The sequence below is a fragment of the Hyaena hyaena genome, unplaced genomic scaffold, assembly GCF_003009895.1.
Source record: "Hyaena hyaena isolate Hyena2069 unplaced genomic scaffold, ASM300989v1 scaffold_271, whole genome shotgun sequence".
Lineage (NCBI taxonomy): Eukaryota > Metazoa > Chordata > Mammalia > Carnivora > Hyaenidae > Hyaena > Hyaena hyaena.
In genome coordinates, this window is record NW_024080902.1 from 1,129,591 (window position 1) to 1,144,557 (window position 14,967).

The following is a 14,967-nucleotide window of genomic DNA, read 5'->3' on the forward strand; positions in this document are numbered from 1 at the left end:
TTCAGCGCAGGTCATGATCTCATGATTTGCGAGTTTGAGCCCCGCATTGGGCTCTGTACAGACAGCTCAGACCTGGAGACTGCTTCCAATTCTGTGACTCCCTCTTTCTCTGCCCCTTCCCTGCTCGCACTTGGTCTCTCTCTCTCTCTCTCTCCCCCCCTCCCTCAAAATAAATAAACATTTAAAACATTATAAAATAAAATAAAAGTGAGGGAAAAATCAAATCAAATGTTCTCCCTCTACCTCTTTCCCTTCTCAGATAATCTGAAAAGAACCTATGTCTTATTGTTTGTCATTCATAATGTAGTGACCACAACTTTAAGTGAAGTGGGAAGGGTGGGCTGTGGCATACCATCTTGCCAGCATAGTACATCAGGACCATTGCAGTGGATGCATTAGTGTACTGTTATTTGTTAGTATAGATAGAACTCGTAATAGTATGCTGAATGTTTCCTTTGTCCCTCTATCAGAAAATCAATTTCTGTGAAACCTGAAGTTCTGACACTACGTTAACAAACATGAAAGACCACTGCTTAATAGTATATTTTCCAAAGGTCTCACTTTCTACTAGAGAGTCTTGAATTCTAGACTATATAAATGTCAAATGGGTGACTTTCCTGGCAGCAATTAGCCAAGTTAACTGAGGAGGCAAGACTAGGGAAACTTAATAATGGATGACTTGAATTTATGCAAAACTATCTGTTAGTTTAATCAGAATTATGCTATTGACTAGTAATAAAATCAAAGATAAGATCACTTCTTGCTATTTTGAGCTCTAAGGATCTTCTAAATTCTTTAAGTATACTAACATTTTGTGCCTACGACTATTCTAAGTAATGGACAATAAGAAGATCTTAGAAATGGTTTGTGATACATCAGTAACAGTGTTTCTTGAGAGAGAATTTGCTCTTCATATATGAAATACAAACCAAATCAAACTCATAATCTATCATTATTAATCTATCTGTATTTTTAGTTACTAAAGGAAATTGATACAAGCTGATTTTGTAGGAGTTACTTTGCTAGATTAAGTTTTTTCTCCCCCTTGGAGAGATAACTTAATAAGATTTATGTCACAAATACAATTAGGTGAGTAATCTTGAATTTAATCCATTTAGATAAAAGAATTGTGAACAACTTGAGACATAAATACGTTTATCAAGACAGTCTCTTTGAGACTTTTAAAGCAGGAGCACTGGGTCTCAACACAAAGTTGTCAGCCTTCATCTGTTCATCCTACTGGCCTTATGAAGTTTGATTTTAAAAGAACCTGGATGAATGAACCTTACATATAAATTCTTTTATCTCGGTGGTGCAACAATACTAATTAGGGTAGGTTAGAAGTTATTTACTCTATTTTTTTATGTTTAATTTATTTCTGAGAAAAAGAGAGAGAGAGACAATGTGAGCAGGGGAGGGTCAGAGAGAGAGGGAGATACAGAATCTGAAACAGGCTCCAGGCTCTGAGCTAGCTGTCAGCACAGAGCCGGATGCGGGGCTCGAACCCACGAACCGTAAGATCATGACCTGAGCCGAAGTCGGACATTTAACCAACTGAGCCACTCAGGTGCCCCAGAAGTTATTTACTATCATCAGTTAAAAACTCAAAAGGCAAATAATGGCAAAGACCTATGTAGATCCACACAGTTGTAAAGACAAATGTATGATTAGACTCAAGCCTCCTGTTTCCAAGCACCAGACTCTGTTCCCTAGATCACAATTAGAACCTTAAGCTCTGGCTTGGCAGTTTTTGAAAATCTATCATGTTTCTCAGTCTATATTTAGCTTCCAGAAACATAATCAGGCATTTCTGTGTCATTATCATCATCAATAATAACAAAGCATTAAGTTAATATCTATTGTAAGATATATGAAAATGGTAAATCTTAATCACAACTATCCTTTAAGTTAGAAAAGGATTTTTTATTCAGAAAAGTTCTGTTTTATAACTTCCTTTCATAAGTTAATATACATATATGGATTAGGAATATATATATGTGTGTGTGTGTATGTATATATGTGATCTTCAAGTTTACAACATTTAGGCAAAGGGGCTTTGCTTAAAATGATATTTCTTAACTTACTGGTTCTTAACAGTGAGTAGAAAACAAGACATTTTAATGGTTTAAATCACTGAAAAACTATGTTGTAAATTTATGTGAAATCTTTAAATTTTTATAATTTACAAAAGAAATGTGTTTAAATTGTTTCTGATCTATATCAAGTAGATTTACTTTCATACCAATAAACCAGAGAATAACACAAATCGGATAGTTTCCACACTAAATTTAATTTGTTAAAAGTTTACATTGACATGTATATTATATATGTAGTCAGTATTATATATATGACATATATATATAACATAAAATACACATATAGGGTAGAAGGATAGTTGGTAAGCTACATGCATATATAGGCAAATTCTAAATAATCCCAGCAGAAGAAAATGAGAAAGGCTGCAACAATAAATGCATACTCTGTCCTTCCCACAGGTTGATCAGAAAAGGGTAGAAGCCCTATGCATTTGAGGTATAGAACACAACTTCTACCCAAAGCCCAGGATGATGACTAAGTTATTCATTCAGGCACATGAGTGATCCTAAGGAAGCCAGTTTATATACAATGTATGAGGGTCACAGGAGGACAGAAGAGAGATAAACAAGACAGAAATAAGAGCCAAAAACTTCCCAAGTTTGATGAAAATCATTAGTATATCAATCCAAGGAGCTCAGTAGATCCCAGATAGGATAGTCATAAAGAGAACCAATTATAGACACATTTTAGTCAAACTGCTTGAAAAACAAAAACAAACAGTAAATTATGAAAGCACCAGGAGAAAAAACAATTCATTATATATATGGAACCACAATGAGAACAATGGCTAATGTCTCTTTAGAAACCATGAAGACCAGAAGGCAATAGAATGACATACTGAAAAAGAAATTGTCAATTAAGAACTCTATATCCAGTGAAACTATCTTTCATGTATGAAGGCAATAATAAAGACATTTCCAAATAAAAAAATAAAATGACTTATTTTTTTAGTAGACATAATCCACATGAGTTACTAAAAGAAGTCTTTCACACTGAAAACCCAGAGGAAGGAATGAAAAACACTGGAAAGTATAAATATGTATGTCAATGTAAATGACCCTGATAGATATTAACATGTGTTTGTATAATATATAGATTATATTCTCTATTAATTTCTTTAAAAGCCTGTTTTTATTTTTTAATTTTTTAAAATATTTTTTAATATTTATTTATTTTTGAGAGAGAGATGCAGAGTGTGAGTAGGATAAGGGCAGAAAGAAAAGGAGACACAGAATCTGTAGCAGGCTCCAGACTCTGCACTGTCAACATAGAGCCCAATGCAGGGCTTAAACTCCTGACTGCAAGATCATGACCTGAGCTAAAGTTGGATGCTTAACCAACTGAGCCACCCAGGCTCCCTAAAAGCCTATTTTTAAAGCAAAACTTCAACACTGTGTCATTAGGTTTATAACATACGAATACAACATATATCATATACAATGTATATGACAGCAATAATACACAGAAAGGGAAAGAAAATGGAGCTGAATTGGGGCAAAGTTGCCATAGTTTATTGAAATGAAACCATTGTTCACTAGAATAGATTGTGATAAGTTAAAGATGCAAATTGTAAGTGCTAGAGCAATTACTTTTTAAAAATCCTCTTAAAAGGCTTAAATACTAAGAGAAAACTAAAATAGTATGCTAAAATATTTTGTGAACAAAATGAAGGCAGTAAAGAAAGAACAAAGGAATGAAAAAGATGAGACATACAGAAATTAGTTAACAAAGTAGAAAATCTGTCTAATCAATGTCACAAAGAATTTCTTCTATGCTCTACAGTTTTTTAGTTTTGCATTTTACATTTGAGTCTAAAATCCATCCAAGTTAATTTCACATGGGGGTGATTTATGGACCAAAGTTCCTTTTTACATGGATATCCACTATTCCAAAAATTATGTTAAAATGTTATCTTAACGTCATATGGAAATACAAATCACCTGGTGTAGCCAAAGTAACTCTGAACACAAACAACCAAACAAAACCTGAGGGACTAATGTTATCTGTTTTCAACATTTATCATAATCAAGAACAAGTTAGTGTTCATGTAAGTATAGACACATAGACCAATGGAAAAGAATAGAATCCAGAAATAATTCCACATATATACTACAGTTTATTTTCAACAGACATACAAAACAATTCATCAGATAATCCATAGTTCTTTTCAACAAACTCCTGGAACAATTAGATATTCATGTAAATAATTTTAATCCATATCTCCCACATTATCCATATATTTACATTTATCCATTTACATTTATCTATTGATAAATAACTAAATTTATTTATAAACTCAGAAATGACACTAAAAAGAGAATTCACAAAAGAAAAAGTTGATATATTAGAGTTTATCAAATCCCTATGAGATCAAAGTAATGGAGCAAATAACCTAAGATAATAGGAAGAGTCCTTTGACCCCGTGGAAGTCACATATGTCCTCTGATTTGGTGATTTATGATGATAAATATATGAGGATGACAATACCCACCTCCTGAGGCTATTGCTAGAATTCAAGTGAGCCCTTACTATGTACAGCACTTGGCACAGAGTCTGACATATATAAGTTGAATAGAAGCTAATTATTATATATTATTGAGACTATTGAAATATTAGTAATGTTATTACCTACCTGCATTGTGGACAATGATGGATTAATTAATTTAAACTCTATAAAAGGGTTTCACTACTTACCTAATGTAGTATTTTGAATACAAGAGCTCTACAATTTTCTTTGGAAGAACATTAACTTTTGGTATAGTTTTTGAAGTTTCACCAAAGAATGGGTATTTAAAAAATCTTAAATGTGATCTAATTTCTAATTTGGTTGAGAATTCATTTAAGTTTGCATCAGACTAGAATGATTTATTGTATTTTCAAAGAAACTTTAGAGATGTTCTGTTGGCTTTGTTTTTCAATCTTTTTTGCTTTTGAATTTATCCAAACACTGAGAAACAATCTGAATGCATTTACTTTCTAACAACCTCCAATGTCAAATGAGTTTTCTTTAATTCTGATTTAAATCTTTAATGCTACAGTTTTGTTTTTACTCAATTTCTTCTCAATGGAGAAAAAGAGAACAGCTGGTTACTATTGTCAGATTTCTTTTGTTTGGGATTTATTAAGTATGCAACCCTTGAATATCTTTCTTTTTCCTGTTTGCATGTACAACTCCCACTACTTTTTTTCTGAAGGATGGTAGAATTTACAATGAAGAAGCTTTTATTTCTTTTTTAAGTTTTTATTTATAGTTCACATATAATATTAGTTTCAGTAGTAGCATTTTGTGATTCATCACTTACTTGCAGCATCCAGTGCTCATCACAAATGTCCTCCTTAATAACAATCACCCATTTAACCTATCTCCTCACCCACCTCTCCTTTCGCAAACCTCAGTTCTTTATAGTTAAGAGTCTGTTTTATGGTTTTTCTATCTCTTTCCCTCCACCATGTTCATCTGTTTTGTTTCTTAAAACCACATATGAATGAAATCGTATGGTATTTGTCTTTCTCTGAGTTGTTTTGCTTAGCATAATACACTCTAGCTCTATGCCTGTTGTTGCAAATGGCAAGGTTTCTTCTTTTTTATAGCTGAGTTATGTTCCATGGTATATCTATACCATATTTCTTTATCCATTCATCAGTCAAAGGACATTTAGCCTCTTTCTATAATTTTGCTATTGTTAATAATGCTCCTATAAATATCAGGGTGCATGTGTCCCTTCAGTTCAGTATTTTTATATCCTTTGGGTAAATATCTACTAGTGCATTTGCTGGATCATAGGGTAGTTCTATTTTTAACTTTTTGAGGAAACTTCATACTGTTTTCTATAGTGTCATCACCAGTTTGCATTCCCACCAACAGTGTAAAAGAGTTCCAGTTTCTCCACATCCTCACCAACACTTGTTGTTTCCTGTGCTGTTAATTTTAGCCATTCTGACAGGTGTGAGGTGATATTTCATTGTAGTTTTGATTTGTATTTCCCTGATGATGAGTGATGTTGAGCATCTATTCCTGTATCTGTTGGCGATCTGTATATCTTTTTTGGAAAAAATATCTATTCATGTCTTCTGCCCATTTCTTCATTGAATTATTTGTTTTTTGGGTGCTGAGTTTGATCAGTTCTTTATTGATTTTGATTACTAACCAAATATTTATCAGATATTTCATTTGCAAGTATCTGTTCCCATTCTGAAAGTTGCCCTTTAGTTTTGTTGATTATTTCCTTTGCTGTGCATAAGCTTTTTATCTTGAAAGAAGTCTCAACAGTTCATTTTTGCTTGTGTTTCCCTTGCCTCTGGAGATGTATCTAGTAAGAAGTTGCTATAGCTGATGTCAAAGAGGTTGCTACCTATGTTCCTCCCTAGAATTTTGATGATTTCCTGTCTCACATTTAGGTCTTCCATCCATTTTAAATTTATTTTTGTGTGTGGTGTAAGAAAGTTGTCCAGTTTCATTCTTTTGCATAGAACTGTCCAGTTTTCCCAAGACCATTCGTTGAAGAGACTGTCTTTTTTCCATTCGATATTCTTTTCTGCTTTGTTGAAGATTAGTTGACCATACAGTTGTGGATCCATTTCTGGGTTCTTTATTCTATTACACTGATCTATGTGTCTGGTTTTGTACCAGTGCCATGCATTGATCACACAGCTTTGTAATATAACTTGAAGTCCAGAATTGTGATGCCTTCACCTTTGCTTCTCTTTTTAAAGATTTTTTTTTTTTTTGGCTATTTGGGCTCTTTTGTGGTTCCATACAAATTTTAGAATTGTTTGTTCTAGCTCTGTGAAAAACACTAATGGAATTTTGATAGAGATTTCATTACATATGTAGAGTGTTTTGGTAGTATAGACATTTTAACAATATTGTTCTTCTGATCTATAATGGAGAAGCTTTAGAACTCATCTAGTGCCAACATATAACCTGATAGGATTAATCCTGGTTAAAATATGAATTGTTGACTAACATTTCTTTTGGATTCCTCATGATAAATTGCCTGATTTGTTCTATGCTCAATTACCAGTTGGATATTATTCTTTTTCTTATAATGATAAAAACTCTCTGCATATTAATAAAGTTAACTATTAATCCACCATATGATACTTTTTCTCATCTTGTCATTTGCCTTTTAATTTAGTTTATATTTTTTTCTTACAAGTTTATAATTATTATTTTGTCAAATATATTTTTCTATTATGACTTTCTTCTTTTGGTTCTATACTTAGAAGCACCTTACTCACTGTAAGCTCTGAGCTATGTTCACTTTATTAATTTAAAATTATTTATTAATTATTTATTTAAATTAATTAAATCATTAATTAAATGCATGCTTGGACATTTATTCTCAATGAAGTTTGTATTGTTTATTATAGCATGTTGTTTCAGTCTCTTGTAACATTTCATGTCTTGAATCTGTTGCATACATATTCATAATGTATAATGTATCAGTGGTTCTCAACTAGAGGCAATTTCACCTTCTGTGGTATAAGTTTGGCAATATTTAGAGACATTTTTATTTGTCAAGATTGAGGATAGACAGGCCTGGGGGAGAGACTGACTACTGGCCTTTAGTAAGTAGAGACTGGGGATGAGGTTAAATATCCTACAATGCACAGGATAGCCTTTGCAGCAAAGAATTGTCGACAATGCCAAGATGAAGAGACCTTAATACAGATGAAGGAGGAGAGATCCATTGGGTAACATTTTTCTCCCAGTTACATACTCCAATAGTAGTATTACCTGGGCTGTATTTCTGTTTCCTATTCTGAGGAGCTCTTGAAGAGATTTTGCCTCCTGCTTTGTAGAAATCCAGATGTACACTGCATTTTTAATCATCCCTGGACAGTTTCAAAAACAAATGAGCTGGACAGTTTTAGAGCACAGACCCTGGAGCCATGCTGGCTAAGCTGAGGCAAGTTCTACCTCTTATTAGTTGTGTGACCTTGAGCAAGTTACTTAACCTCTCTGTCTTCAGTTTCCTCATCTGTAAAGTGACAGTAATAGTCACATCCTCATGCTGTATTGCCACAAAATTATAAGATACTTAAAGCAATGCTTGATGTGTAGTAAACATTATAGAAGGATTTGGTAACAATGATAATAAAGTAAATGACTTGTTTCTTGTGAACCACCTTATTTGATCACAGTGACCTGTACTTGCTTTTTTAAAATTATTATTTTATTTAAGAGAGAGAGAGAGTTCATGAGATGGGGGTTGGGGTGGGGGAGGGGCAGAGAGAGAAAGAATCTTAAGGAGGCTTAGTCCTCAGTGTGGAGCCTTGATCCTACCACCCTGGGATCATGACCAGAGCCAAAATCAAGAGTTGGATGCTCAACTGACAAAGCCATGCAGGCGCCCTTGTTCTTGCTTTTGATGTAATTATACATTTTAAAATCCATTGTAGACTTTTGCCAGTGATCAAATTGCAGCAGCATGTATCTTCTTTACCCTTCTGCCACAGTTCTTATCCTCTTGCCGTGCAGCATAAATCCCATCAGATTATCAACTCAGTTCCCTTTCTGATTATTATTTAACTATTATTACTTGCATCAAGCTTGCAGATTTCCTTATAGGCACATATCTCTTTCATATGTAGAGTTGTTTATTTTTTCCTCCTGTGAAAACCATTAATTTTGAATAAAGACTATATTCATTCTGAGTTACATTCTGAAAGTTAATGGTGAATCTTTGGAATTATACTTATCTCCCTGTGTCAGAAATTTCAATTCATTTTATTAACATGTGCTGAACACATTTTATGTTGCCATATAGACACCGTGTTGTCTCTTATACCCTTACTAGATAGATACTCTCTTCTGTGTATTTCTGAGTTTCTTAATTCCTATTTTGCTTTCTGTCATATATGACATCTTCTAGAACAGCACTGTTCAGTGGAATTTTCTGTAATGAAGGGGGAAAGGGGATGATGGGCATGGAGGAGGGCACTTGTTGGGATGAGCACTGGGTGTTATATGTAAACCAACCTGACAATAAACTATTTAAGAAAAAAAAAAATTCTAATGTCCATAGTCCAATCATGTAGATACCACTGAGCACTTGAAAGTGGCCAGGGCAACTGAAGAACAGAGTTTTAAATTTCATTTAATCTTAATTAATTTAAATATAAATCACCACCTGGGCTAATGGCTACCACATTGAACAGCACAGTTCTGAGCATTTCCTTACCCTTCCATTTTCAGTTTAGAATTTTCAGCTTTATTCTAACTTGAATTTATTTCACCCAGTGTGTTTGTGTATACTTTTGTTTATCCTATATATTATATATATTTCTTATAATCCAGTAATCAATGTACTTTTACTTCATGTCCTGTGTTTTAAATATAGTAGTAACAGATAGTTTTAGATAATTGGGACTATACATGTGTATTTCTGTTTGTGGAGTGTATAATGTATTATCTTGTAAAGTCAGGTGCTTTCTTTTAGTTTTTTTTCAGATAAAAATAATAGTCTTCATTGTAAGAAAACAATGAAGGAAGAAGAACAAAAGAATAAATAGAGAATAAAAATCATCCTAGTGGCACAAAGTTACTACTACTACTACTACTACTACTACTACTACTACACACACACGCACACATACACACACACAGTGTGATAGACCTGGTGACTTGAATGAGTTCTTTATATGCATAACGTATTCTTTTGTTTTTAGACATTTTTACTGATTATACAGATAATACATGTTTATTGTTTTAAAATATTTGAAAACCAAGAGTATGGTGAAGGAAAAAAAATCACCCATAATCACAAAATCCATAGATTAACTACGTATAGTGTTCTGATTTGTCTTTTTCCGATATTGTTTCTAAATTCCATGGTAGGTGGATACACATTTTGGTAAGCAAGTAAGCAGATAGAAAGGTAGATATTTAGGCATTTAATTTTTTAGAAAAGATATGCTACAAATGTGCAGCATTTGCGAGTTAAGTGTATCTATTCTTCAGATGATAATAAAACAAAAATATGTGTCACTATGGTTATGCATCAAAAACAATGGTATTAGTGGCCATTTTGAACATTTGTAATTTTAAAGTAACAAGAATAGGTATTTGTTAACATGTATTCACTGAATTTGTCAATCCCTTAATTGTGTCTTAATTTTTATATCATAAGAATTTCCTAATAGTATAAAGTAAAATTCACAAATATGATTTTAATGACTGCATTGTATCCCATTGTATCTATATACCATAATGTAACAGTTTCCAATTATTACACATTTAGGATGTTTTTCTTTCTTTTTTTTTTTTTACTACTATAAATAGCATTGCACTCTACAGTTTAGTGCTTAAAACTTTTCATTTCTGAATTTTTCCCTAGGATATATTCTTAGAAGCAAAATTACTGGGCCAAATTAAATGAACAGATTTATAATTCTTGATATATATTGCCAAGTTGCGCTCCAGAAAGTTCTTTGTTGCTTATAGATGAAAATAAATAATCCTTGTTCTATTTCTACCCTTTATTCATTTTTATGCAGCCTTTCTTTGAACCTTTAAACTTCTCTTTGGTTGTAGGACTCAGAATTGTTTTTTAATAAATGTTTCTTTCAAGGGATTAACAAAGTAATCACATTGTTATAAATACCCAAACAATGCAACTCTCTTGCTTTTTCTTAGTAAAGGATCTCAGGATATAACATTTTTCATTGTATAAATGATTTCTTTCTAGGGTGAACCAGGAGAAAAAGGAGATCCAGGTCTGGCTGGCATTAATGGACAAAATGTAAGCCAAACTTTTTTTTCTTCTAATACTCTTGTTTACATTTTGCCAGTGAAATGGCAAGGATTTTATAGAAGGATTTGGTAACAATGATAATAAAGTAAATGACTTGTTTTCTGGTGAACCACCTTATTTGATCACAGTGACCTGTACTAACCACAATCAAGGCAAAATCAAGAATCAAGACAGTTTTTTACATGGCTCAGTAAAAGCTCTGTGTTTTTAGTGTTGTTATGGGTGGCTCCTTGCCTCTTTGTTTCATACTGTGACATCCTTAACAGTGCTTTCTCTTTTGCTGTTTCTAGGTTGCCTTTTTTCTAGTCTTCCTTTCTCTATCTTTTCTTTTCCTATATACATTTTCATATGGCCCATGTCATTACCCACAGTCACTCTTCATCTTACACTAAAGCTCTATCCAAGCATCTGCATGGGTAGGATTGAAATAATGAAAAGAAGGGGAGAAAGAGAGGGAGACTTGTGTATACGTGTTCCTCCCCCTCCACTGCACCAGCCTCAGACTACTATTGCCTGTAACACCTAGAAGTCCTTGCACCCCCTCCTCCTTTCCTTAACATGACAATCCACCCCCATCCCACCCACATCCCCTGAGCTTTACTTTGATTCTTACGATGAAATCTGAAGATTTTCCCAAATATGGGTTTTCTCTAAAATATAGAATAATCTTCTGGTCATCAAAATCAGCATTTACTATAGATATTCTAACTTTACTGGGGGAAATGACTACAGTGAGAATTAGTTTTTCCTACAGTTTCCTTTTTCACTTGCATAAAAATATTTTAGAAAAGTTCTAGAAGGCTACACTACTTGCTTTGTGGACAAAGAAAAATGAGCTATATTTGGCCCCCTAATGTCCTAGAAGTATTATGAAACTATCTTATGTGTAGTAGATTGCTACAGTGGGAAGGGAAGCTGGTCATTAAAAGTCCCTGGGACTTGTGGACGAATAAGAGGGATGCCTGAGTGTGGGAAGAAGGTTTCTCCAAAAGATGAATACCTCAGGAATTAACCCTATAGTCAACACTGGGTTGAGGTTCTGACTCCCACAGCTTTACTCTCTTATTTACATCTTGAGAAACCCCATTCACATATTTCATATTACCCTCATTCTTTTGTTTTTTTTAATTTTTTAAAATGTTTTATTTATTTCTAGGAGAGAGAGAGAGAGAGAGAGCGTGAGCAGGGGAGGGTCAGAGAGAGAAGGAGTCACAGACTCTGAAACAGGCTCGAGGCTCTGAGCTGGCAGTCAGCACAGAGCCTGAAGTGGGGCTCGAACCCACGAACCGCGAGATCATGACCTAAGCGAAAGTCGGACGCTTAACCGACTAAGCCACCCAGGCGCCCCATATTACCCTTATTCTTCTCCCCTTTGAAGTGATTTTTCCATATGAGAGAAGGGCAACTGGTACCTAGGACTTGTAGCTGGAGTCATCTCTCCATCCTCTCTGGTTCCTTACAGTACATCAAGACATTGGACGTTACAGCTGTTGGCCCGTACATTTAAAAGAACATCTTATTCACCTCCCTCCCCTACTAGTGGGGGTACCTGGTATTAGGGTGAGAGTTCAGGAGTGGAAAGCCAGAACCTACTGTGTCCCAGTTGGAGCCACTGGCTGAGAAAATCACTTCTCCATCTGTAAAGGATGGGTTTAGAATAGATCCTAAAGTCCCCATCAATATGATGTCCTGTAATTTTATACAAAGAGATTATTAAGATTATAAACTTGAAAAGCATGATGAATGTTGAAGCATTCATTCAGGTTTTTGGAGTTCATGCTGCATGTGAGGAGATGTAGGGATAACAAAACAGAATATAGTTGGAAGAGTATGGAAAGTGCTGTATATAAGGATGTTTGCCCTTCCTCCTCTGAACAGAAGGGAGATGTCATCTGAGCTGTGTTTAAATGAAGATTAGTTGGGGTCTTTGTCTGTTTTTTTTCTTAATGAGATCAAAGACCATTTCTTGGAATCCCCAGTACTTAGTCAATATTTGCAGTTATGTACTCAAGAATTACTTTCCAAGTTTTAATTTTAAAAACTGAGAATGTATTATAATAGTCTAAAACATAAGTAATTAGAGCCTAAAGTAAGATAACAGAGGTTGATATTGCAGTGGTAAAATATATTCAGTTTGGCACTTGACATCACTGAAAACTCAAAAACAGTTAAAAATTTTGACCATTCATTATGGGAAGGGTATTACCTTGTGAAAATTGGAGGAGTGTTGAAATAAATTAATGGTAGTGTTATGAAAGATAACCACGCTGCAAGCCTCTGGACTCTCTGAGATAGAGGAACAAAACAAAGATTTTTAGAAGTTCATTAAGATAACAATGGAATTGAAATAGAGAGGGATCTATCCAAACACTGGAATAAAACTGGAGATTTGAGGGGTTGGAATCTGAAATCTATTTACATTAACTTAGAAATTTGAAAATTTTTCTTACAGTGTCTGCAAGTAAGGTGATTTGGCTTTGCAGATGTAATCAATTGAAAAACATATATATTTTGAGTGCCTGCTACGTGCCTGTGCAGCCGTTATAGGATTTCCAAAGCTGAATAAGACAAACCTGTTAAGAGAGCACATAACATAGTGGGCAGTATGACCTTTCCTCTTTGAGAAGGATCTTGGAAGAGTTCTTTGCATGCCCCCAATCACAGGGGTGCCATTTCTTTAGCACCATAATTGTTTAATGTAGCTCATTAGGTGCATCATAAAGCAGGACAAAGCACATTAACTTTTCTCACTTGGTTACTTAATTAATATGTAGATGATACTATTTTTTCTTTCCTCAATTTTGCCAAAGATATTCAGGAGTCATGATTAAGGAGAAATAAGAAAAAGTAATGAAAATTATCCTTTTCTCCCCTCTACTCTCCCTAGGAATAAAGAATTCAGTGCTCTGCTATTACATCATTAGTGGTGGTATTGTTAATAATGTGTTATCATTCATAAACTATTTTCACAAGGAATCTGAAATTTTATCCTTACTCTAGGTTTATGGGCTAGCTAGAGCAACGGTGATAGCATCCTTTCCCCATTTTCAGAGGCAAGAAATAAAGGTCTGGGAAATTAAGCAACTTTTTTTTTAAAGAAAATGGTAAAATCAGCTTTTAACCCTACATGTTTGACTGAAAATTCTCTTATTTTCCCACTAAATCATGCCACACTTGTCGTTACTTATTTTTCAATGCTAAAATAAACTGTGCAAATTAAAATTATTCAGCATTTATGACAGTTCACTTCTACTTTCAATACGTACAGGTACACGTTCTTAGGGAATGAAGGGCATTATATTAGCGATTTCAATTTGAATTAAAGTCAAGCCATGATGGGGATTCTAACTTGAGAAACATTCTGTTAGAATGCAGAGTGAATAAACCCAGTGGGCCAAGCTCACTTCAGCTACTTTCCAAGTCAAAGAAAATTGAAAGAATTTAATATTGCTACTAAATGAACTCAAAAGGCCAAAGTAATGGTCTTTATTCTTGCATATAACAAATATCCTGATGTAAATGTAGCTTTTAATAATTTCTTCTGTGCTAGCTATCCCCAAAAGTGGGCAAGCTCACTTTGGAAAATATGAACCTGATACAGAGGGAATTATTCAGCAGTTCAGTCCTTCTTAGTGGGACACTATTGGCATTTTGGATAGGACAATTCTTTGTCTTGTGGGAGTGTCTTGCAAGAGGAGAATCCAACTAAGGCTCACCAACTAAGATAGCAGCTCTTAATCATTAGGACAAAACAAATTTCTCTGATGTCTTTCTAAATGCATCCTTGGTAGTATAAGTGTATGTAAACTTTGGATTGATCTCCAAGGTACTGGAGTATTGGATTAAAGTTATTGAATTAAATACCTGCTTATATAGCCCTTATAGTTTAAATAATGCATACCAAACATAATAAAATTCTCAAAAATTTGAGTTGCTTGAATTTAGCCTTTAAAAAACAAGACCTCAGCTTTACACACATTCTTAAATGATTTTGATTGTGACCTACTATGATACATATTCAACAATTGCATCTTAGAACAGACTTGAGAGGGAGTCTCATAAAGTTGTTAATGTAACCTTTAAAGCCAGACTTCCTGGGCTCCGGTCCCAG

General features: G+C 34.1%; 1 protein-coding gene across 1 annotated transcript in view; it reads left to right on the forward strand.

The window, feature by feature from the left end:
* COL19A1 (collagen type XIX alpha 1 chain) overlaps positions 1-14,967 on the forward strand; it is a 329,204-nt gene that overhangs the window by 128,418 nt on the left and 185,819 nt on the right. Inside the window, exon 13 of the mRNA XM_039245800.1 lies at positions 10,791-10,844. Coding sequence (XP_039101731.1) covers positions 10,791-10,844 — 54 coding nt within the window. The remainder of the gene's footprint in view (positions 1-10,790; positions 10,845-14,967) is intronic.